This window comes from Schistocerca nitens, chromosome 5, assembly GCF_023898315.1.
Source record: "Schistocerca nitens isolate TAMUIC-IGC-003100 chromosome 5, iqSchNite1.1, whole genome shotgun sequence".
Taxonomy (NCBI): domain Eukaryota; kingdom Metazoa; phylum Arthropoda; class Insecta; order Orthoptera; family Acrididae; genus Schistocerca; species Schistocerca nitens.
In genome coordinates this window covers 101030009-101056172 of record NC_064618.1, presented here as the reverse complement: position 1 = coordinate 101056172, position 26164 = coordinate 101030009, and the positions used below count along the sequence as shown (strand labels likewise).

The 26164-nt window shown below is 44.1% G+C and overlaps 1 protein-coding gene across 1 annotated transcript in view; it reads left to right on the top strand.

Moving 5' to 3' along the window:
* LOC126259708 (uncharacterized) overlaps window positions 1-26164 on the top strand; it is a 56713-nt gene that overhangs the window by 12925 nt on the left and 17624 nt on the right. The window contains exons 2-4 of the mRNA XM_049956679.1: window positions 320-445; window positions 17347-17630; window positions 19971-20153. Coding sequence (XP_049812636.1) covers window positions 320-445; window positions 17347-17630; window positions 19971-20153 — 593 coding nt within the window. The remainder of the gene's footprint in view (window positions 1-319; window positions 446-17346; window positions 17631-19970; window positions 20154-26164) is intronic.

The window sequence follows — 26164 nt, the reverse complement described above, 5'->3', positions numbered from 1 at the left end:
TATATTTATCAGGATTTAAAACATAAGCATCAAGTTGTAGACTACAAATGACACGCTGGCAGGGAGTGTTGCGTCAGCAGCAACAAAATTAGGACGTAGGAGGCGGAACAGTGGAGCGGAAAGAGTCCAATATCAGTGTGAGGTTCATTTTGAAAACGGCAGTTGACCCTTTTTCAGAATGATGATTCGTTAAAAATTATGTTAAAAATAGCTAGTAACACGTATTATTGAGATATATTGAAATGTTAATTGTATGTTCATTTTGCGAAAACTATGCTAATACAGTGATAGTGACATAGAAAACGTTTATCTTTTCCAGTTCCTGGCCATTGCCGCCAGCGCTGCCGGTGAGGAATATATGGAGGGTGAGGAATATATGGAATACGAACTAAAAGCGACTTGTTCGTATCCCAGTCAAGTTGTATGCAGTAATGACTGTTCACAGGTAAGCCATGCTTTTGTAGTTACAACACAATCAGTATTTTTATTTAACAATGATTATGAATACTCCTCAATGCAAACAACCTTTTCATAAACTGAGATTGGCCCGTTATCAAACTTTAGTTCTGTAACTACTGATAAGCGTATGATCTGACGTAAGTGGAGCGCGATTTATATCTGGTAAATGACCGTATCTTCCCAGAGTGAATGTTTTCTTTCAGACTAACTGATGGTTATTATTGGCGCTATATGAAAACACATAATCTAGGGTAAGACATTTCGGTAGTCATCTCATATAACAGTTTGCAAACCAACAACCTCAAATAATGACTGACATAGTGGAAAAGTCTAGTGATCTTGCTGTGTTGGACTGATTTTGTCACATCTGAAATGATGGTTCTAGTCTGTCGAGTTACTTTGTCAGCACTTGACAGTAAATACAATACACTGGACAGGTGCCCAGCGTCCGTTGACATAAGATCACACCACCTCGATTGCAATCAGAATGAGGCAACAGCTACTAATCCTCACCACAGTATCGAGTTGGTTATTGGAGGAAGGAGAAAACTTCTTGGTGTTGAAAACTACTTACGTTAGAGTAGGATGCACAATAACGTGAATCAGATGTTGTAATGGTCGGTCCTCGCTGCTCTTTCCCTAATGGATGGACTTCAAATAGGATAAATTTCGGTGTTATTCAGTCATTCTTTCCACTTACACATCCTATATAATTATAAGCTGTGCGGAGATGTAAATGGGTGTGGAAATATAAATTGCGAAAGGTATGAACAGTACAGATTTGGAAAACGATTAAGGATCAAACGTTTATTGAAACTAGCATTTCTGCACTGATGAGCCAAAGAAACTGATACACCTGCCTAATATCGTGTAGGGCCCCCGCGAGTACGCAGAAGTGCACAACACGACGGGGCACCGACTCGACTAACGTCTGAAGCAGTGGTGGAGGGAATTGTCTCCGTGAATCCTGCAGGGCTGTCCGTAAATCTGTAAGAGTACGAGGGGATGGAGATCTGAACAGCACGTTGAAAGGCATCCCAGATGTGCTCAACAATGTCGATGTTGGTGAGTTTGGTGGCCGGCGAAAGTGTTTAAACTCACAAGAATGTCCCTGGAGCTACTCGGGCTAGCAGGACATTACGACACCCCACAAGTCCAGAACTGCTACAAATTCCGTCTGAATGCTAACATGCAGAGTCCATGGATTCATGAGGTTGTCTCCATACACGTACATCTTCTCGATACAATTTGAAACGAGATTCGTCCAACCAAGCAATATGTTTCGAGTCATCAACAGTCCAATGTCGGTGTTGACGGGCGCAGGCGAGGCGTAAAGCTTTGTCTCATAGAGCCTTCGGATCCGAAAGCCCATATCGATGAATTTTCGTTGAATGGTTCGCACGTTGACACCTATTGATGATCCAGCATTGAAATATGCAGTAAATTACGGAGGGGTTGCACTTGTGTCGCGTTGAACGATTCTCTCCAGCCGTTATTGGTCCCGTTCTCGCAGGTTGTGTTTTTTGTTTTTTTTTTTTTTTTTTCGGTCTCAGCGATGTCGGAGATTTGATGTTTTACCGGATTCCTGATGTTCACGGTACACTCTTGGACTGGTCGTACGGGAAAATCCTCATTCCATCGCTACCTCAGAGATGCTGTGTCCCATCGCCCCGGCACCGATTACAACACCACTCTAAAACTCAAATAAATCTTAATAACCTGCCATTTTAGCAACAGTAATCGATCTAACAACTGCGCCAGACACTTGTTGTCTTATGTAGGCGTTCCCGACCGCAGCGCCGTATACTTCCTGTTTTAATATCTCCGTATTTGAATACGCATGCCTATACCAATTTCTTCGGCGCTTCAGTGTAAGTGACTTCGTCCAGCTCTTTAAGACGGCTGTTTTGGCCGCCAATGTTTGCTCGTTCCCGGACCGCCGGAACTGTGTCGCTGACAGCCAGACAGTGTTATAAGCCCCTCTAAGGTCCCACAGCAGACAGCGTTTTTCTTTTTATATTTTCTGATATTGACGACGTGTTCCTGTATAAGCTGAAACCCATACGCATTGACGGCAAGCAGTATAACTGCCTAGTTACGAAAACCAATTATCGATCATAATTCTTTGGAATACTACTGGCATCGTGTGCTCCAAATCGCTGTAATTCCTCGGATAAGCAGCAACGCCGACAGTAACACAGCCGAGATGTAATCCTCAGACCTGAAAAACTCTGAAACTACGCCCCGCATTCAAATGGGTAATAACCTAGTTTGTGCATTAAAAATGTACAAATACCCAAGTGGTATGGTTATTAGCACTTAAAACACTTCTTTTAACTATATAGGTTTTGAATGCAATTTTATTCAGATGGACGGAGAGAGAGGGAGGAGGAGATGGATAGAGAAAGAAAAGGTGGACAGAGACAGGGACCGAGACAGTCTTGTGGCTCACTCTGAGGATGGCCGGACGATAAGCGGCCGAAATACCAGTGGAGGAAATTTTATTTGCGCGGCTGCATGCCCGAAATTTAATGGACTATTCATTTCGCCGCGAGAAGTTGAAAATGCACCTCAAGTACTTCTTCGGGGAGGAGATGGTTTCATGGGTCCATAGTTTGGACAAATTACGACACCAGAGAGCAAGACTATTGAGCTCTTTGAGTTTCTTACTGAAGTGCCGCGACCATGGAGTTGTCCCAAAATTTGCTAGGTTGGTTTACTTTGTTAAGAACGCTGCAGTAAATAGAATTTTACATAGGGCTGGTTCTGCTATTGTCACAGAAAGAATTCGTTTTACTCGTCGGAAGTTGGAGATTGTTTCTGGACACCTGTATCATCTGCATTTGAAGGTAGCATCTGTTTTATCTCCTGACTCCTGGGATTGGATTGATGGCACGACATGGGCTAAGTCTGACTGGGTTCGCGAAGTGGCCACAAAAAGACAGATTACCAAATACAGCCGATTGGACCAGCCTTCTCAGGTGGACTGTTATTCGACGTCCTGTCATAAATTTGACGGGTAAGGATCTGGACGAAGCTACGTTGTCTGTCTTTAGTAAAAGGCTAAATTTTGCCCCTACTCCAAAGACTTTGCCGATATAATCTTTCATCAGTGCCATTGAAGAAGCTGTCCGACCACTATCTGCTGAAGAAGTCGGACGAGAAACCTGTCAAGAAATTACGAAGCATCATCCACAAAGAAGCAATGTTTCCAAGGAAGAAAAATGTGCGATACGAAGGCTGCGTGAGCATACTGACACAGTCGAATGGCTCTGAGCACTATGGGACTTAACATCTGTGGTCATCAGTCCCCTAGAACTTAGAACTACTTAAACCTAACTAACCTAAGGACATCACACACATCCATGCCCGAGGCAGGATTCGAACCTGCGACCGTAGCAGTCGCGCGGTTCCGGACTGAGCACCTAGAACCGCTAGACCACCGCGGCCGGCCTCTGACACAGTCGTTTTGCGTGCTGATAAAGGTAACGCTACCGTCCTTTTGCCTCAGGAAGTCTGCAAGGAAAAGATACGTGATCTACTTAGTTCTGGCGCATACCGGAAGATTAACAAACATCCCACTAACAAGGTGACAATAAGCACTTCTGCCTTGCTGAACGCTTCATCACTATCGAAGGAAGTCATAAGAAGTTTAAAAGTACGAGGTGCAGTACCACTGAGATTTTATGGTCTTCCTAAAGCTCACAAGACGGGTAAGGATGAGCGTCTAGAGGTCTTGTCTATGAGACCTATAACGAGCACTATTGGTTCAGCAACATTTTTCTGCCAAATATTTAGCTTCCTTATTAAAACCAGTAGTAGAAGAAATGTAGTCACCATATTCGTAATTCTATGGATTTTATTCAGAGTCTCAGCAATGTCAGGCTAAATAGTACGGATCTGCTTGTTAGTGTATAATGATACCACGTCAAAGCTAAGGTACCTTTAAAGGAATCTCTCTTATCGGCCAACATTTTGATAAGAACTTTACGGCCTTATTTGAACATGTGCTTTTATCATCTTATTTTCAGTTTAATGGGACTTCCCATGCCATCAATTTGCTCATAAAATTCACCCTCTCCCCTCTGGTAGCTAATTTATTCAAGACTTCGAGGACAAGGCATTGAACTCACCAAGTTTTAAACCAACGGTCTTCTGGAGGTACGTGGACGACACATTCGTGGTATGGCCCCATGGGATGGATGAATTACACCGATTTCTTGAGAATTTGAATTTACTATGGAAACAGAAAAAGAAGGCTGCCTCCCCTTTTTGGACGTTGTCGTTCGCCGTAAAGATGATAGCACATTAGGACATGCCGTATATCGGAAACCAACACACAACACACACACCAAACACACACCCACACACACCAACAACAACACACACACACACACACCAACAACAACACACACACACCAACAACAACACACACACACCAACAACAACACACACACACCAACAACAACACACACACACACACACCAACAACAACACCAACAACAACACACACACCACCACCACCACCACCACCACCACCACCACCACCAACAACAACAACAACAACAACAACACACACACACACACACACACACACACACACACACACACACACACACACACACACACACACACAACACACAACACACAACACACACAAACAACAACACACACACACACACACACACACACACACACAAAACAACACACACACACACAACAACACACACACACACACACACACACACACACACACACACACACACACACACACACAACACACCACACCACACACACAAATCTATATCTTCATTCCAGTAGCTGCCATGCTTCACAGACCATAGGTGTCCTTAAGACCTTAGTGCATCGGGCGCACTGTATATCCGATAAAGAAAATTTGCAAGAAGAGCTCACATACCTCAAGAGCATTTTTAAGTCGAATGAATTTTCTCCGGAACAAATTCGTAGAGCATTCGATGCAAAAACCTAAAATTCAGGTATGTGATCGGGAAGAAGATAGCAATTCCTTCAGATCTAGTGCGTTTTTGCCCTATGTGGGTGCTCTTTCCTCGAAGACAGGCCGTATTCTTGAGAAACACCATGTTAAGGTGATCTTCCGGCCCCCCAAGAAGATTGCGGCTTTACTCGGCTCTGTGAAGGACGATTTACAGCTTAGTGAAGCTGGTGTGTATCAGATTCCTTGCGGAAATTGTGAGAAGTATAAGTCCAACAACAAGCACCGTTCATGAGAGGTGTGTGGAGCATCGAAGGTACACACGCTTATTACAACCAGACAAGTCAGCCTTGGCCCAACATTGTATTGATACAGGGCATTCCATGAATTACAGCGATGTGAAGATTTTAACATCCACCTCTTCTTTTTGGGAATCTGTCTTCAAGGAAGGTATAGAGATTAGATTAGCTAATAATTTAATAAATAGAGATAATGGTTTTAATTTGGACTAAGCATGGAATCCGGCTCTTGGGGTAATTAAACTGCAAAGAAGTCGTCATGGTGTCACCGCCGCCGATCATACATCAATAAGCGAATCGAATGCCTGTACGCCTTCGCCACAGGCGCCGCATGTGTAAACGTATTTCTCTGCCGCCGATCAGCATCTGTGACAGGCATGCGCAGTACCGCCGCGGTGGAGCATGTAAGGCCGCGCTTGGCGTCTTGTCGTCAGTCTTGTGATTCACTCTGAGGATGGCCGGACGATACGCGGCCGAAATACCGGTGGAGAAAATTTTATTTTCGCGGCTGCAGGCCCGAAATTTAATGGACTAGGGACAGAAAGAGTTTAGGCAGAGAGATGAGCGAAGAGGAGATGAACGGACACACGGGGTGTACGAAATGGACAGAGAAAGGTAAGAGGACGAGATCGACAGAGAAGGAGAAGCTAATTATGGACAGAGAGAGAAATAGGCGGGGGATGCAGTAAGCGTGGAATCTCTGCGTAACAGTCTCACTGTACCAACTCCTCTTTTCACCTTTCTCAGTATATCTCCATCTCCTCCTCCTCCTCCTCCTCCTCCTCCTCCTCCTCCTCTAATTCCATCTCCTCCTTCCCCCTCCTTTTGTCAATCTCCTCCTTCACACCATTTTGTATATATTCTCCAACCCACTCTCTCTCCGTCCATCTCTTCCTCCCCCTTCTCTGTCCATAACCCCTCCCCCTTTCCTTCCTCTGCCATTTCCCCCTCCCCCTGTGTCTGTCCATCACCTCCTCCCCCATCTCTTTGCCTATCTCTTACTCTCCCTGCCTCTGTCCACCTCCTCCTCTCCATCTCTTACTCACCCCTACCTCTGTTTATCTCCTTCTCCACCTGTCTCTGGTCATCTGCTCCTTCTTCCTTTTTCTGCTGTCTCCAAATCACCCCACTCTCTGTCCATCTCCTCCTTTTAGCTTTCTCTGTCCATGACCCTCTCTCCCTTTCCTCTTCACGTCCAGCCAGCCAGTGTGGCCGAGCGGTTCTAGGCGCTTCAGTCTGGAACCGAGCGACCGCACGGTCGCAGGTTCGAATCATGCCTCGGGCATGGATGTGTGTGACGTCCTTAAGTTAGTTAGGTTTAAGTAGTTCTAGTGACCTCAGATGTTAAGTCCCATAGTGCTCGGAGCCATTTGAACCATTTTCTTCCCTTCCTTCTCCCCCCCTTTCTGTCCTTCTTCCCCCTCTACCTTTCATCTCCTTCTGTTTTCTTTCTCTGTCCATCTTATAATCTCCCATCTCTCTATTCGTCTCCTCCTCTTCCCTTTATCTTCTTTGCCCTCTCTTTCTGTTCATCTCCTCCTCACCCTCTCTCTGCCTCTCTCTTCCTCCCCCTGTCCACAACCATTTCCTTCTCTTTCCTGACTATCTGTACCCTACTTCTCACTCTATCCGTTTTCGCCTCTTCTCTGTCCATCTCCTACTCACTCCTCGTTCTTGACTTGTAACAGACACTTCTTTGAGCGAATTTCGGAAGATCTTGGAACTTGCTGATGACTACTGTAAATTTGTCCTAATTTTTCCTGTTTCTATTTCATTTCGACGTCGAATTGAAGTCACATCCTGTTTGAAATCAGCACACAAGATGACGAAACATTCCCGAAGAATTCGTTTCCATGATGGCATACACCGGTTTTCAACAAACGAAACATCCATGTAATACAAATCTTTCTCTTTCCCTCTCGCATGGGCTTCAGAGGCCTACTTGCTAATTATATTTTTTGAGAAGCTGGTGTTGTCTCTTCATTTCCCTGCAGTGTCCCTTCATAATTTCACTGTGCTGAATTTTCGTCTTCATAGTCCAGTTTAAATATGCTGCTTCCTGTCTTGGAATCCTTTCGTAGGTAACACTTGCATTGTAAAAATGGCACTGCTTTCTTTCTTCTTCTTTTATGTTGTTTTTGTTTAACTTTTCGTGGACTAATTTGCGAAATCGTTTTCAGAAGGAATAATTTTTCTATGTTTTTTAGTGATTTAAAGCTTTTATTTGTGTGACAGTCACAAGACAACTCACCTCTCTAGGTCTTATGAATGGCATGAACTAACCCTTCATAATGACAACTGGAGCAATAACAACAGTTAATCCGTAACAATTAGCTATTTACAAACACACTGCAGCGCCTCAGCCAGCTCGGCTAATGCCGCGCGGCTGTCATGGACTGTGCGGCTCGTCCCGGCGGAGGTTCGAGTCCTCCCTCGAGTATGGGTATGTGTGTGTGTGTGTGTGTGTTTGTCCTTAGGATAATTTAGGTTAAGTAGTGTGTAAGCTTAGGGACTGATGACCTTAGCAGTTAAGTTCCACAAGATTTTCACACACACACACACACACACACACACACACACACACACACACACACACACACATTTTACAAACACACAAATAAACCTTTGCAAATTCTTGGTAGAATTGGAGTGAAGTTGACCGTCTTTTGTCGAGCGGTTCTTACATGAACAAACATTCATGAATGAAACAAAAATATGGACTAATGAACGCAGGAAGAATTTGACACAACCTACGCAGTAACAGGGTAACGAACTCAAATGTTGCCAGTGTCTGTATTATATCTTGCGACGTAGGTCGCAGTTCTCTTTGTTGCATCACATAGTTCAGATCATAAGAGTTGTCATTGTGAAAATCCCGCAAGTGTACAAACGTAAGCTTGTAAGTTGTGTGAATTAGAGACATATAGCCTGGATGTTTTGGAAGTGTTTCTCACAGAGATTTTGAATGGAAAAATAAGCATTAACAAGGCTAGCCGAATGTATAAAATTCCCAAAGGAACCCTGGAAAACAGTATCCATTGTCGTCAAGGTAAAACATAAGACGATCATTCAGGTTTTAGCACTAAAGAAGAACAGTGTGTATTTAACTATCGTTTCAGATTTATTTTTCAATTACGGATAAATGTTCAGGACAATTAACGTCACTGAAAAGTCATAAACAATTCACAGCTATCACATAACCGGTGGGGTGAAGTTCACCGACGCAGCTTTTTTAAATACTTTTACGATCTGTTAGAGCAAAAGGTAGTAAAAATTCATTCCCAATGCTCTAAAAGGAAAACCGATAAACTAATATCATTTGTTTCAAACTTGTTTGTGTTTTGGTTCCAAAGTCATCACACTTCACCTCATTTAACAGTATCTTCCTTTCGTCTTTCTTAGTCATTGTCCAAGATATGCCTCCATATATTACATTAGTCGTAACCATCAGTATAAATTTAATTTTGTATCGTCCCTTCTCTTGCTACGCACTGTTGTGTGTATGTGCCACATATTATTTAGACCTTATATAATTCATTAGTGACATTTTTGAGTTGATAGCTAATATCGCAGCCAGAGAGCTGAAAATATGACACCTGTTCACTGACTGTTCATCTAGTACTGTTTTGGAAGGCACTGGGTGTTTCCCATTAAAGGCCATCCATTTTTTTACTTAAATATTTAGATAGTAATTCTCATGTATTGCCAGCAGGAAGTCATTTTCTATCTCTGGATAATTATTCGGTCATCGAGAAAGGGCCGAGTACCTATGTTTGTGTGTCCTTATATTAACCTCACACTTTTTTTTTAACTTCCCGTTTCCACTGTCTATCAGTATCGTTTACGTTGAATTAACGATCCGCCCCAGATTCACAAGCATAGCACCGATTATCTATGACCAGAGGACTCGTTTATAACATGTGGTGATGTGCACAAACCTTCCTTGCAGATAAGTGCATCCATCAGTGACAATCATATGAAAGTCCCTATTGAAGTTCCTGTGGTTAGTCGTCACACGGAGACAGATAAACAGGACTGGGGAGTTTAATTTTTAGTGCTTGTAAATTCTGACCAATCTTTGCGTCTCTCTGGACTTGCTGTGGCTGTTACTTTATTGCTTTTCCCCGATAGATCTATCTGACCGGCTAATAGCACCCATCATTGCTACCAGTTGTCTGTCCAAACGCCAATTAAATATGAAACAGATAACAATACATATATTGCCTTCTCACCACTACTGTAAACAATAAATTATATACATTAAAGTTCCTCGTAAATCAAGCTGTATGTGAAAACCGTATCAAAATCCGTACAATAGTTCTTGAGGTTATCCATAACATACAGACCATAGAACACAGTGCGAGACTCTAATTTCTACTACATATTGATACAGCAGATGAACGGCTACGCTCTCGTGTCCCTCATCTGTTGATCTTTATCTGTCCTATTTTCTTCCGCCCTGTATTTATTACAATTTCTGTGTACTGGTACAAACTCTTATTACTTCTGTTATGTCTCGCTTATACTCTTGTTTTTCCATTGTGTTCCTCACATCCAAACCTTTAGATGTCAGACACTCAGACCGGTACCAAACGTTGTGTGTCGATAGAGCATCAACCAAAACACCGATTTAGTTCGTGCTGTGTGCTGTCGTCTAATAGAACATGTGTTAATGGCAATTAAAAAATGGTTCAAATGGCTCTGAGCACTATGGGACTCAACTGCTGTGGTCATAAGTCCCCTAGAACTTAGAACTACTTAAACCTAACTAACCTAAGGACAGCACACAACACCCAGCCATCACGAGGCAGAGAAAATCCCTGACCCCGCCGGGAATCGAACCCGGGAACCTGGGCGTGGGAAGCGAGAACGCTACCGCACGACCACGAGATGCGGGCGGCAATTAAAAGAAACACCAGAACTACAGAGTACACTAAAAGCAAATGTCTGAGCACTGTTTGCGACGAAATATGGTAGGTGAGTCGGTAGAGCGTCAGATCGTCGTGCTGAAGGTCCAGAGTTCGAAAGCCAACGATAGCGGTTTTTTTAAACAGTTTACGCGTGCAATTGTTATACGGGAGAACATTTTTCTAGCACGTAAAAGGACGTTTCGGAGTTTGTAGCAATGTTCTTTTGGCAGCCGACTTCTTCGTTAGTTGGAAGTAGCAAACCTATAGCGTACATTTGTACAGACAACACCACAGGTAAACTATGTGATGCAAATCATTTTCAGCCAGGTGTCCGGATGCTTTTGAAGTTCGTGGCGCCCTCCAACGGTAATGTTGGAATTCAGTTCGGTGTTGGCCCACCCGTAGCCTCGATAACAGCTTCCACTTTCGCAGGCATACGTTCAATCAGGTGCTGGAAGGTTTCTTGGGGAATGGCAGTCCATTCTTCACAGAGTGCTGCACTGAGGAGAGGTATCGATGTCGGTCTGTGAGGCCTGGCACGAAGACGGCATCCCAAAACATCGCAAAGCTCTTCTACTGGATTCAGGTCAGGACTCTACACGACAGTAACATCCCTGTAATGGACTGGTCTGCACAACCACTTCGCCACAGGACGTGCATTGTGAACAGGTGCTCGATCGTGTTGAAAGATGCAATCGCCATCTCCGAATTGCTCTTCAACAGCAGGAAGTAAGAAGGTGCTTAAAACATCAATGTAGGCCTTTCCTGTGATAGTACCACGCAAAACAACAAGGGGTGCAAGCCCCCTCCATGAAATACACGACCTCGCCATAACACCACCGCCTCCGATTTTTACTGTTGGCACTGCACACGCTGGCAGATGATGTTCACCGGGCATTCGCCATATCCACACACTGCCATCGAATCGCCAAATCGTGTACCGTGATTCGTCACTCCATACAACGTTTTTCCACTGTTCGATCGTCCAATGTTTACCCTGCTTACACCAAGCGAGGCGTCGTTTGGCACTTACCGGCGTGATATGTGAAATCCAAGTTTTCTCACCTCCCGCCTAACTCTCATAGTACTTACAGTGGATCCTTTTGCAGTTTGTAATTCCTGTGTAATGGTCTGGAGAGACGTCTGTCTATTACACATTACGACCATCTTCAACTATCGGCGGTCTCTCAATCAACAGACGAGGTCAGCCTGTGCGATTTTGTGCCGTTCGTTTCCACTTCACTCACATATTGGAAACAGTGAACCTAGAGATGTTTAGAAGTGTGGAAACCTCGCGTACAGACGTATGATAGTAGTGACACCCAATCATCCGATCAAGTTCGAAGTTTGTGAGATCCGCAGAGCGCCCCATTCTGCTCTCTCACGATGTATAATAAGTTCTGAGGTCGCTGATATGGAGTACCTGGCAGTGGTTGACAGCACAATGCAACTAATGTGAAAAATGTGTGTTTTTGTTGGTGACCGGATACTTTTGATCTATACAAATGTACTCTATAGGTTCGCTACTTTCAACTAACGAAGCGAACGCAGATTCCCAAAAGAACACTGCTACAAACTCAGAAATATCACGTGTAATCTGTTACAAAAATCGCCACGCGTTGGTTTCGAACCTTTTTCTTTTTTTAAAAAAAGAATCTGAACGGGTGTTATGGGACGTCCCCCCAGAACAAAAACAATGTCATCGCTGATCCATTCACCCAGTGTTTGTATTGCAAAGGGCAGATAATGCTCTCACCGAACACGGTGAGCAACCGCGCCGGATATACTCGAGACCTCGATCTGACGCTCTACCACAGTGGTCGTCAAACTTTTTTGCTGAAGAGCCAATAGTGACAGTGTAAAACATTCCGCCTCTCATTTCTATCAACCCTGCAATGACCACGCTAGACACCGCTCTGCTCCTGACGTAAGTTCACGACAAAACTCACCAACGTCCATTAAAATTAAGCACATTTTAAACTATTACCGTCCCTGTAGGTATTTTTGTTTGTTACTCAAAAAGAAAAATAAACTCTTAATAAGTTCCTAACGTTAGTTGCCGCTTTCGGATTCTGCTATTAATTGCTAGAAGCATATAATAAAATACGACAGAGAATCGTGGGCAGCACGAACATTTGATTCGGGCCGCATTCGGCCCGCGTGCCGCAGTCTGACGACCGCTGCTCTACCCACTCACGTACCACAAATTTTTGCATGTACAATTCACAGGTATGGTTTTCCTATACTCTGTAGTTCTGGTGCTACTTTTAATTACCGTTGACACATCTTCTACTGTAGGACAGCGCACAGCACGAACTAAATCGGGTTTTTGGTCGATTATCGACACATACCGATCTGAGTGTCTGAAATCTGGAAGTTTGGGTGCCAGCATGCTTCTACTTACTCCGTTGAAAGCCTTTTCATAATCCATGAGCGAGATGTTTGTTTTCAGGATGTATTCCCGTCGTTCTTCCATTAACTGGCGTGAAATAGTAGCAATTATTTACGCCATATTTAAAAGTGTGTTTTATCTACACCTACGTTATTGCTCTGCTGTTCACAATAAAGTGCATGACAGAGGATTCAATGAACCACCTTCATGCTGGCTATCTACCGTTCCACTCTCGAACGGAGCGCGGGAAAAACGAGCACTTGAATTTTTCTGTGAGACACCTGATTTCTCTTATTTTATCGTGATGATCGTTTCTCCCTATGCAGGTGGGTGCCAACAGAATATTTTCGCAATCGGAGGATTGAAATTTCATGATAAGGTTCCGTCGCAATGAAAAACTCTTATTTTAATGATTGCCATTCCAATTCACGTATAATGTCTGTGACACTCTCTCCCCTATTTCGCGATAATGCAAAAACGAGCCGCCCTCCTTTGAACTTTCTCAATACCATCAGTGAGTCCCACCTGATACGGATCCCACACCTCATAGCAGTACTCCAGAATAGGGCGGATTAGTGTAAGCAGTCTCTTTAGTAGATCTGTTGCACCTTCTGTGTGTTCTGCCAATGAATCGCAGTCTTTAGTTTGCTCTGCCCACAATATTAACCTACATTGGAACGATCACTTAGATATTTGAAATTGTAATCCATAAGTATTTAGTTGAATTTACAGCCTTCAGATTAGTGTGACTTATCGCGTAATCGAAATTTAGCCGATTACTTTTACTAATGTGAATAACTTCACACTTTTCTTTAATCAGGATCAATTGCCAGTTTTCACACCATAGAGAGATCTTATCTCAATCGTTTTTCAATTCGTTTTGGTCATCTGATGACTCTACAAGATGATAAATTACAGCATCATCTGCAAACGATCTAAGACAACTACTCAGATTGTCTCCTATGTCGTTAATATAGATCAGGAACGATAGAGGCCCTGTATAACGCTTCCGGTATTAGCCGAGCGGTTTAGGCGCTGCAGTCATGGACTGTGCGGCTGGTCCCGGCGGAGGTTCGAGTCCTCCCTCGGGCATGGGTGTGTGTGTGTGTGTGTTTGTCCTTAGGATAATTTAGGTTAAGTAGTGTGTAAGCTTAGGGACTGATGACCTTAGCAGTTAAGTCCCGTAAGATTTCCCACACGTTTGAACGGTTTTTTTATAACGCTTCCTTGGGCAACACCGGATATTACTTCTGTTTTACTCGATGACTTTCCGTCTATTACTACGAACTGTGATCTTTCTGACAGGAAATCACGAATCCAGTCTTACAACTGCGGCGATATTCCAAAGGCATAGAGGTTGGTTAGAAAACGTTCGTGAGGAACGGTGTCGAAAACCTTCTGGAAATCTAAAAATATGGACTCAATTTGACGTTCCCCATCGATAGCACTCATTAAAAAAATGGCTCTGGGCACTATGGGACTGAACTTCTAAGGTCATCAGCCCCCTAGAAATTAGAACTACTTGAACCTAACTAAACTAAGGACATCACACACATCCATGACCGAGGCTGGATTCGAACCTGCGACCGTAGCGGTCGCGTGGTTCCAGACTGAAGCGCCTACTACTGCTCGGCCACAACGGCCGGCTAGCACTCATCACTTCTTGAGTATAAAAAGCTAGTTGTGTTTCACAAGAACGGTATTTTCTTAATCCGTGCTGTGTGTCAATAAATCGTTTTCTTAGAGGTAATTCACAGTGTTCGAACACAGTATATGTTCCAAATTCCTACTGCAAATCGACGTTAGTGATATGGACCTGTAATTCATCGGATTATTCCTACTTCCCTTTTTAGGCATTAGTGTGACTTCAGCAATTTTGCAGGCTCTATGTACGGATCTTTCTATGAGGGAGCGCTTGTATATATATATACACACACACACACACACACACACACACACACACACACACACACACACACACACACACACACACACACCAGAAAAAGTTTTGCGTCACCTCGATTCCCGGAGTTCCGGAACCAGTACAGAAAATTGGAATAGAGATCACCATAATCATCATTTCTTCCCTTTTTATTGCTCATGAAAACCACACATTGCATATTGTCCCACCATACAGCGTGACCTTAAGAGGTGGTGGTCCAGATTGCTGTACACACCGGAACCTCGAATACCCAGTAGCACGTCATCTTGCATTGATGCATGCCAGTAATCGACGTGGCGCACTATCCACAAATTCATCAAGGCACTGTTGGTCCAGATTGTCCCAATCGTCAACAGTGAGTCGACGTAGATCCCTCAGAGTGGTTGGTGGGTCACGTTTAGCCCTTTCAGTCTATCCCAGGCATAGAATTGGATGGAGAATCAGCATTGGTAGTACGTTTTTAGTTTATTATCCGCAAAATCGATTTTCGGTCACTTAGTGACCATCCTCAGTGCTGTAATATACAATTAAAATTGGTAGGCACTGGTAGCAACAAGCTTAGAGCTAGTTTATGTGATCGCTCTAAGCTTGTTGACACCAGTGCCTACCAATTTTAATTGTATATTACATCACTGAGGATGGTCACTAAGTGACCGAAAATCGATTCTGCGGATAATAAAACAAAAAAAAAATGCGACCAATGCTGATTCTCCATCCAATTCTATCCTCTATTTGGTCGTGGTGCACGGAACACTCCATGGAGTCCCCAATCAATATCCCAGGCATGTTCGATAGGGTTCATGTGTGAAGAACATGCTGGCCGCTCTAGCCGAGCGACGTCGTTATCCTGAAGGAAGTCATTCACAAGATGTGCATGATGAGAGCGCGAATAGTCGTCCATGAAGACGAATGCCACGCCAATATGCTGCCGATGTGGTTAAACTATCGGTCGGAGGATGGCATCCGCATATTGCATAGCCATTACGGCGCCTCACATGACCACCAGCGCTGTACGTCGTCCCCACATAATGCCACCCAAAAACAGCAGGGAACCTCAACCTTGCTGCACTCGCTGGACAGTGTGTGCAAAGGGTTCAGCCTGACCGGGTTGCCTCCAGACACGTCTCCGACGATTGTCTGGTTGAAGACATATGCGACACTCATCGGTGAAGAGAACATGATGCCAATCCCGAGAGGTCAATTCATCATGTTGTTGGGCGCATCTGTACCGCGCTGCATGCTGTTGTGGTTGCAAACATGGACGTCGGGAGTGAAGTTGTGCATCATACAGCCTATTGCGCACATTTTGAGTCGAACACGACGTCCTGTGGCTGCACGAAAAGCATTATTCAACATGGTGCCGTTGCTGTCAGGGTTCCTCGGAGCCATAATCCGTAGGGCGGCCTGAGCGAGGCATTTCATCGACAGTTCCTGTCTCTCTGTACGTCCTCCATGTCCGAACAACATCGCTTTGGTTCAGTCCCAGACGCCTGGACACTTCCCTTGTTAGGAGCCCTTCCTGGCACAAACTAACAATGCGAACGCGATCGAACCGCGGTATTGACCGTCTAGGCATTGTTGAACTATAGCCAACACAAGCCGTGTACCTCCTTCCTGGTGGAATGACGAACTGATCGGCTGTCGGACCCCCTCCGTCTAATAGGCGCTGCTCATGCGTGGTTGTTTACATCTTTGGACAGCTTTAGTGACATTTCTGAACAGTGAAAGGGACAGTGTCTGTGATACAATATCCACAATCAACGTCTATCTTTAGGAGTTCTGGGAACCGTGGTGATGCAAAACTTTTTTGATGTGTGTAATTGCTAAATATGGAGCTACTGATCAGCATAGTCTCAAAGGAACCTGACTGGTATACAATCTGGACCGGAGGCCTTGCCTTTATTAAATGATTTAAGCTGCTTTGCTACAATGAGGGTATCTAGTTCTATGTTTCTCATCTTGGCACTTGTTGTTCTTGACTGGAATTGAGGAATATTTACTTCGTCTTCTTTGGTGAAGGAGTTTCGGAAAACCGTGTTTGATGACAACGCCACTAAATCAGAGTTATTAGTGACTTCATCGTTGTTATCGCGCGTCTTGTCACTGATGTGCTTTATGTATGGGTTTTCTGCCAGAATCCGAGACAGAGTTTCGTTGTGGAAATTATTGGAAGCATCTAGCATTGAATCACGAGCCATATTTCGAGCTTCTGCGAAACTCTGCCAACCTTGTGAATTTTGCGATCTTTTACATTTGGCATATTACAACTAGAGAGCGTAACAAATGAAACAGGAAAATGTTCACCGAACGTGACCAGTGCTTCGAACGGGAAGTTAGTTTGAGACGTGGTGGAACACGGGACGTACTGGACACGTTTTCCTCGCTCGCAGGTCAACTTGTGCATGAGTGTGGATGGTGGCCTGACGCCCACCGTGGTGGAGACCTGTGACGTCAATGCCGGCCAGAGGTGCAGCTTCTCGCAGAAGACGTGCGTGGCCGAGGGCTCCTCCGACTGCCACAGCTTCGTCACCAACTTCACGTGCAACGACCCGGGCGCCTACCCCGACCCCTACGACTGCACCACGTACCATGTCTGCTTGCAGGGCGACACCACGGCGGAGATGGGCCACTGCGAGGACGGCTGGGCCTACAACGCGCTCACCAACGACTGCAGGTAACCCTTAGTCCAGTGGTTCTCGTCGTTTCTTAAGACACTTACCCGTGACCGCAATCAGGTATTGGCTAGCACCCCCGTCCTCCTCTCCCTGCCATCTGTTGCATCCTCTCCCCCACATTATTACCAACCTTAGCACCTAACTAAACTGTAGAATGTAATACTTCCTTCGAGCACATTTATTTCTAAAATGATGAAAGATAAATGATATTTAGTGTGTGTGTGTGTGTGTGTGTGTGTGTGTGTGTGTGTGTGTGTGCGCGCGCGCGCGCGCGCGCGCGAAGGCGAAGGCATTCGTCGTGCATCGTAAGTGCTATCCACAACGCCTTCTCAGGTAAGTAAGCAAACTTTCCACAGTGACGGCCACTTGTTACGTAACATGCTTCCCCTGCATTACTCCTCTCCATTGCGGCACTTGCTTGACCAGCAGACTGAAACCCCATTCAAAATCAAACAAGTTCAGACGTGTGTACTGTACTTACTGTTCCCAAACCACTTCATTGCTGCATGTCTTACTTCTGAACTGGCAGAAAGTGGACGACTTTAGGCTGTTAATGCTTTGTGTCTGAAGACTACTACCACTACTCTAAACTCCTCCCGAACAGGCTATGAAGGCCCAAAGGTACCGACCGGCCGCCGTGTAATACGGTCGGGGAGCGGTGTGCTGACCACATGCCCCTCCATATCCTCATCCACTGACGCCTGAGCACATCAGTTTCCGAGACCGGAGCCGCTGCTTCTCAATCAAGTAGCTACTCTGTTTGCGTCACAAACGCTGAGTGCAACCTGCTTGCAAACAGCGCTAGGCAGACCGGATGGTCACCCATCGAAGTGCTAGACCAGCCCGACAGTATTGATCTGAGGGAACCGGTGTGACCACTGTCGCAAGGCCGTTGCCTCACTACTACTTCTAATAATAATAGTAATTAATAATAATAACTCGCCTCCAAATCTAAAGAGAGCCAATGGAAGAACGTAAAAGTTGTACGATAAAAAATTGTCCAAAAACACTAAAATTAGGCATTGTAATACAGTATTAAAACCCGAAGTCCTGTATGCCAGTGAAATACTGACATTCCACATAAAATGTGACATACGAGTAGAAAACTTATTAAAGGAAGAACGTAAAATCATCAGAAAGATATCAGGGCCAAGGAAAACGAGATTGTAGTCTATAGCCCTCTCCTGTCAAACAACTGAGAAATTGTCCAACCTTGTAACAGACATAAGAAAAAGGCGATTGAAATTCTATGGGCACGTCTCTAGGCTTCCCAAAACAAGACTTACGCACAAAATTGTTAAATACTTAGAAGGACAAAGTGAATCAAGAAGCTTCTCTAGCTTGAGCAGAAACGTTCTGAAGTCCGAGTTAGGGGAGCTATAAACAACAACAATTAGAAGTTCAGTTTCGCTAAATTCAACTGCCCTGCAGAACATTCAAATATCTGTTCAGTGCAGTGTTGTGATAGATCTATGGACTCAAATAGAATACTGTTTTTTTTTTTTCTTATTTTACATACATAGCCACTCCCCCACCCCGCAAGGAACTCCTTGAGAAATAGCCAGCTGATCTGTATCGTGCTAAAGGAAGCTTCTGAATTGTCAAATTGTTTAAGTGGTGCTCTGATATACCAACAATTTTAGAGTCAAAAATCTATACGCAGTTCTCTAACTTTATCTCTAATACCTCTTATATTTTGATGAAATATGCTAATTCCTTCCCTACTTGGAAACATTACATCCTGAGAAGGTGAGCCCATAGTTAGAGAGACTTCCTTTCAGAAGGTATACCTATCAGCTGACTTCAATCTAAAAAAGGTGGAGCTCTAACACAAACTACTACAGGAATTTTTCCATGAGTGCCACCACCACCACCACCACCACCACCACCACCACCACCACCACCACCACCACCCACTGCATTGTCACCTATAAACTTAGCCAGTCATCGTGTAACACTCTTTTCAGTAGTTATTTCATTTGATAGGCGCTTTTTAAACAGCATCGTTGCAACATTTTATATAAACAACTCTACAAATTAACACAGAAATAAGATACAGATATAAAATAGATGTTACAAGCAAACCGATCTCTCGTCGGGAGAAATTTCTCAAGATAGTCACCCTGGCGACGAACTCGTAAGTGTCTAGACATGAGGAACTAAGATGCTGATTGTTAGATAAGTTTGTTTTATTTAAAAACTGTAAGATTTTTCACATAAAGAATTCGGAGGCACTGCTTTTCAGCCCGTCCCTGTACTTACGGGTTTAGTTTAGTAAAGTCCTTTATTGTAATTCTGTCCGTAGTGACATTCGCTAATGCTCGGTTTCAAACGTCCAGCCTTAAGACGACGGACCGCCCGTGCGTGGAGGGCCCCATCGACGGCTGCACGTCGCCAGCGCAGGTGGGCGTGGTGCAGGAGAACCCGGCCATCTACTACGTCTGCATCCGCGAGAACGGGAACCTCTTCCCAGACATGCGCAGGTGCCACCACGGGCAGATCTTCAACGTCACCACTGTCGGGTAAGTACTGAATGGGGCAACGCAGCGAGGAACGCCAGGAAAGAACCACGGTGGAAAACTTGATGGTACGGACATTGTACAGGGTGTCCCAAGAAGAATGACCCGATTTTAAGTTATAATAATACTGAGACAAGCGTCACTAGTAACTGAAACAGCGCTAGGTGTAATCAGCATGGTCTAGAGTTTCAGAAAAAATCCGCTTGATGTCGCTACGAGCGCAGTTTCCTCAATGCCAACGTGCCTCAACATTGGATAGGGCGTACAGGACCGCATGACAAGGCTTTATACCCTTAGCCCCACAGGAAGAAATCACATGGTGTTAAGTCGGGGGAGCTAGGAGGCCATGTTAAACAATGTGTTTATGTTCCTCCCTTAACTCGTGACATTGTAGCTACAGCAGCTGATATTCTGGTTTTTAGTTCTTCAGTGACAGATGGCACCTTACACTCAGTTTGGGATGAATTTGGCTATCGGCCAGATGCCGTCCGTGCAGCCAATGGAGGACATATTGAACATTTATGATGGATTTTTATAAATTTCTGTATTTTCTGAGTAATTTAGCATGTAATTTGTTGGTGTTACGCCCTTCTTCCTAATAAATAATTCTATTTAAAATTGGGTCATTCTTTTTGGCACACCCTGTACACTGGCTGACAAAAAATGTGAACCACCCAGAATGGGAGGAGGATACGAAATGAAACTTCACAGGTTGTGAGTGTGTATGATGTCATTTCAACGATTACAAAACAGAGTCAAATTAAAAAACAACTTGCATTATGAGCGCACATATCAGCATGACATCCTCAATGCTATACTCTGTTCATCATAAGAATAAACCCGACGTAAAGAAACACAAACGCAATGATTGGTCAGAAGCCGTAGCACACGTATACTGGTGGTGTTACGCTCTTGGAAATAAGTCCTATTTATACATTAGATATCTTAATATTAAGTTACGTTAAATGAAAGTTTAAGTCATTCTAATGTATTAACAGCCATAATCACACTTAAGCAATGTTTTTATTTCAGAAATCGTGTGCAGTCACCGTCTCTGTACTGTTGTGTTCTGAGTAGCACTGTTAATACGCAGAATGAAAATGGGTGAGGCTGTTTCCCGCTCCACAGTCAAACACGCCTGTGGAACACGGTTAAAAAGTGCCGAGAAATATGTTGTTCTTAATATTTTTCATAACTTTGCAGAAAAGAACAGGCTTCGAAATTTTCCCAGCGATGCTATTTGATGTAGTTGAGATACAAATACAATGGCCTTTTTTTTGTTTTTGAACCTCCGATAGGCTATAAATAAAAGATAAGTTCATAGAAAACTATTTTATTTCCAAAAGTTTTATTACTTTTCAACATAACCACCGTAAAGACAGACATTTACCGTACCTGCGGACAAGCTTTGCAATACCTTCTTCAAAAAATGTTGCCGCCAATGATGTCAAATGACACTCCTAGCCATGTCTTCAGTTCAGGGAAAAGGCGAAAGTCACTGGGTGCCAGGTCAGGACTGTACGGCGGAAGATCGAAAATGTCCCATTGAAATTGTTCAAGGAGCCGTTGGGGGGTGCCAGCAGAGTGTGGACGAGCGTTGTCAAGGATCAACACAATTCCTGAAGTCAGCATTTCTCTTCGTTTGTTCTGAATGGCTCTCCGCAAACGTAAAGTTTCACAATAAGCAGCTGCCCTGACATTGGTTCAGGGCTGCATAAACTCTACAAGCAACACACCCTTTTGGTACAAAACACGGTAGCCATCACCTTTCTGTTATTGAATGTTTGTTTGAATTTTTTTTTTTGGTTTGTTTGGTGAATTTCGACGCATCCATTCTAGTGACTGTCGTTTTGTTTCCGGTGTGTCGTACTGGATTCAAGTTTCACCTCCAGCAACAATTGATTTCAAAAAGTTCTCTCCTTCATCGTGATAACGGTCAAGGAAATTCGAAGCTGACACCATTCGGTGACTTTTGTGGGCGTCTGTTAACATTTTTGGAATCCAACGAGCACAAAGTCATTTGTAGCCTACATGTTCAGTAACGATTGAGTATCCGGACGTTTCAAGAGCTGTCGTAATTTCCATAGACAAAGCAGTTATGGTATACCTACGGATTCTGTCAACTCGTTCAACAAGGTCGACTGTAACGACAGACTTGCGTCCTTGGCCTCCTCCATCATGCACGTCATTTCGGCCATCTTTAAACTTTCAGCACCATTCACGCACAGCACCATCAGTCATGAAGTTATCACCGTACACTCGGCTCGTTCTCCGATGAATTTCTGCTGCAGTATTCCCTTCTGCTTGCATTAACCGAATTACACTTCGTAATTCAGATCTGGCGGGAGCAACAATGACGGCAGCCATGTTTCAGTGGCTGTAGTGCAACACAGACTGATGCCTTAAGGTCGGCAATGGCGGAGTGTGTTGTGCGGGTGTTCCGCACTAGCCTACAGTGCATGTCCATTTTCTGCCGCTCGCGTAGCTTCTGCACTAAGTGATCGGAGGTTGAAATAAAAAAAGAAAAAGGAAAAAACCGCCCTAGTACATGTTGGATGTATAGTGGAATCGGTAGCGTCGTAGGTAGCTAATTTAGTGCACTTAAGTGGCCGCTGGTTCAAGTCTCGCCTTGGTTATCTTTTTTTTTCGTTCAACTTGAAATACCTACGTCCCATAATTGTAAAATTCATCATCACCTTGTATGAATAATGGAAGTCGTCTTGTTTCTAATCACAAATTGCACGCGAAATTCCTGCTTCCATTTCAAACGTAAATTCTTAATTAAAGTTACTTTTTAAGAGATTGTTAATAAAGGCTGCTTAAATTAAGAAAACATAATTTAATTTTTAGGACGAAAACGAAAAATGTGATACTGTTAATTTGGACTATGTCCATTGCTTTACGTCACAGGAACCTGAATGATAACTGTCGTAGAAACCTGAAAAGTCATTTTCACAGCACAACTGAAATGAAATGTATTTCTTGGATTTGGACAAGGAAGGAGCTAAGAGATTACCAGAGACTAACTGTAATTAATACCTTCAGTATTCAACCATACGGTGAGATCCCTGCTTTATGCTTTTGCATGACACACAGCTCGGTCGGAAAAATTCCATGTTTAAGTTAAAAATAAAAAATGGTTCAAATGGCTCTGAGCACTATGGGACTTCTGATGTCATCAGTCCCCTAGGACTTAGAACTCATCAAACCTAACAAACCTAGGGACATCACACACATCCATGCCTGAGGCAGGATTCGAACCTGCGACCGTAGCAGTCGCGCGGTCCCGGACTGACGCGCCTAGAACCGCTTGGCCACCGCGGCCGGTAGTTATAAATCTTCATCACTCCTGAAACTTCTTGGCAGATTAAAACTGTGTGCCCGACCGAGACTCGAACTCGGGACCAATGCCTTTCGCGCTCAAGTGCTCTACCATCTGAGCTACCGAAGCACGACTCACGCCCGGTACACACAGCTTTACTTCTGCCAGTATCTCGTCTCCTACCTTCCAAACTTTACAGAAGCTCTCCTGCGAACCATGCAGAACTAGCACTCCTGAAAGAAAGGATATTGCGGAGACATGGCTTAGCCACAGCCTGGGGGATGTTTCCAGATTGAGATTTTCACTCTGCAGCGGAGTGTGCGCTGATATGAAACTTCCTGGCAGATTAAAACTGTGTGCCCGACTCGAACTCGGGACCTATGCCTTTCACGGGCACACAGTTTTAATCTGCCAGGAAGTTTCGTAATCAGCGCACACTCCGCTGCAGAGTGAAAATCTCATTCTGGATTCATCACTCCTGTTTGTGGTTAGAATACTATGTTAGGTAACCAGACGGAAAGCATAGACTGCTGTCGTATCACCGAAGGAGCGTGCCGTAGTGCAACAGTTTTCACGAATATTATTTCAAATGGCTGAGCACTATGGACTGAACTTCTGAGGTCATCACCCCCTAGACTCAGAACTACCTAAACCTAACTAACCTGAGGACATCACACACATCCATGCCCGAGGCAGGATTCGAACCTGCGACCTTAGCGGTCGCGCGGTTCCAGACTGAAGAAACTAATTTTGACTGCTTTCTGAAATCCACTGCTTCGGTTGCCCATTGCATACACAGAAATTAATAAATCCTTCATTTTTTCATTTTAGTGTACCTTACTTCGTTCACTTTATTCAGGAACTCCATGTATCCCACATTTTAGCGTATGTAAAGCTAGACGCTACCTAATAATAAAATTTGGAAATTTGTGATAAGCTCCTACGGGACCGAACTGCTGACGTATCGGTCCGTAGGATTACACACTACCTAATCTGATTTAAACTAACTTACGCTAACGATAAAACGGACACCCAAGCCCGAGGGAGGACTGGAACCTTCGACGGGGTGAGCCGCGAGAACCGCGACAAGGCACACATACTAGAAAACTAGAGCCAATACAGTGTCACTATACCGTCACAAGTTTTCAGTTTACTACTTCAGAAGTTCAATGTTAGTTATACATAAAATTTAACGCTAACACGAAAAAAAAGTCAAGAAATGACGACAATTAAGCCAGAAACGTTTGTGAGAAGCGAACGCTACGTACGAGGCCGTGATTCCGACCTGGATAAGTGTGTTTCTGCGATTTCTAAACAGGTTCAGGGATGGAATCAACCTTTCAGCTTGCGACTGGTTGCTCCCTGTAGCTTCCGAGCCGTGTAAAGTCTCTCCCTTGGATCCGGTCAGTGGGACAGCGTACATATGTGATGCTGACTGTACTCGAGACACACGAAACAGATTTCGATTTTCGGTCGGATTCTTGTTGTTGCTGTGGTCTTTAGTCCGAAGGTAGGTTTGATGCAGCTCTCCACGCTACTCTATCCTGTAGAAGCCTCTTCATCCCCTAATTACTAGCCGGCCGGTATGGCCGAGCGGTTCTAGGCGCTTCAGTCTGGAACCGCGCGACCGCTACGGTCGCAGGTTCGAATCCTGCCTCGGGCGTGAATGTGTGTGATGTCCTTATGTTAGTTAGGTTTAAGTAGTTCTAAGTTCTAGGGGACTGATGACATCTGAAGTTAGGTCCCATAGTGCTCAGAGCCATTTGAACCATTTTTTGAACCCTAATTACTACTGGAGCCTACATAAATTTGAACTGAACCTGCTTACTGCATTCGTGTCGTGATCTCCCTCTACAGTTGCCCCGCCCCCACCACCACCACCACCACCACCACCACCACCACCACCACCACCACCACCCTTACTGTTCCTTGATGTGTCAGTATACGTCCTGTCAACTGGTACCTTCTTTTAGTCACGTTACACCACAAATCCACAAATGTCTTTCCTCTATAGTGCAGTTCTGTGTCTCCTCATTAGTTAGGCGATCTACCCATCTAATCTTCAGCATTCTTCAGCAGCACGACGTTTCGAAAGCCTCTATTCTCTTCTTGTCTCCACGTTTCATTTCCTTTGAAGGCTATGTTCCAGAAAACGGTTGCTAGCACTTAAATTTATGTAAAATGTTAACAAATTTCTCTATTTCTCTCTTTCTCTCTTTCAGAAAAACTTTACTTGCCATTGCCAGTTTACATTTTACATCCTCTCTTTTTCGACCATCAAAGACGAATTTTACTGTTTGGGTTGCAAAATAACTATCACATATAGTGTCCCATCCCCTAATCTAAATTCGAATTCTGTTATCCATGTTTCGCTTTTGTTGATGTTCATGTTATGTCCTTTCAAGACGTTGTCCATTCCGTTCAACTGCTCATCCAAGTCTTTTGTGATCTCTGACAGAATTACAATCTCTTTTGTAAATCTTGGAATTAGAGTTCAGGAAGAAGGAATAAAAATTTTGTCTCCGAGTCTCTCTCTGAATTTTTTTACTCCTTGCTTGGAGTACAAATGAAGTGGCATTGGAGATAGGCTACAAAGCTCACTCACTTCCTTTTGAACTGCTGTTCCCCTTCATGCCTTTCGACTTTGACAACGGTCGCCTAGTTTCTGTACAAGTTATATAATCTCTTGCTC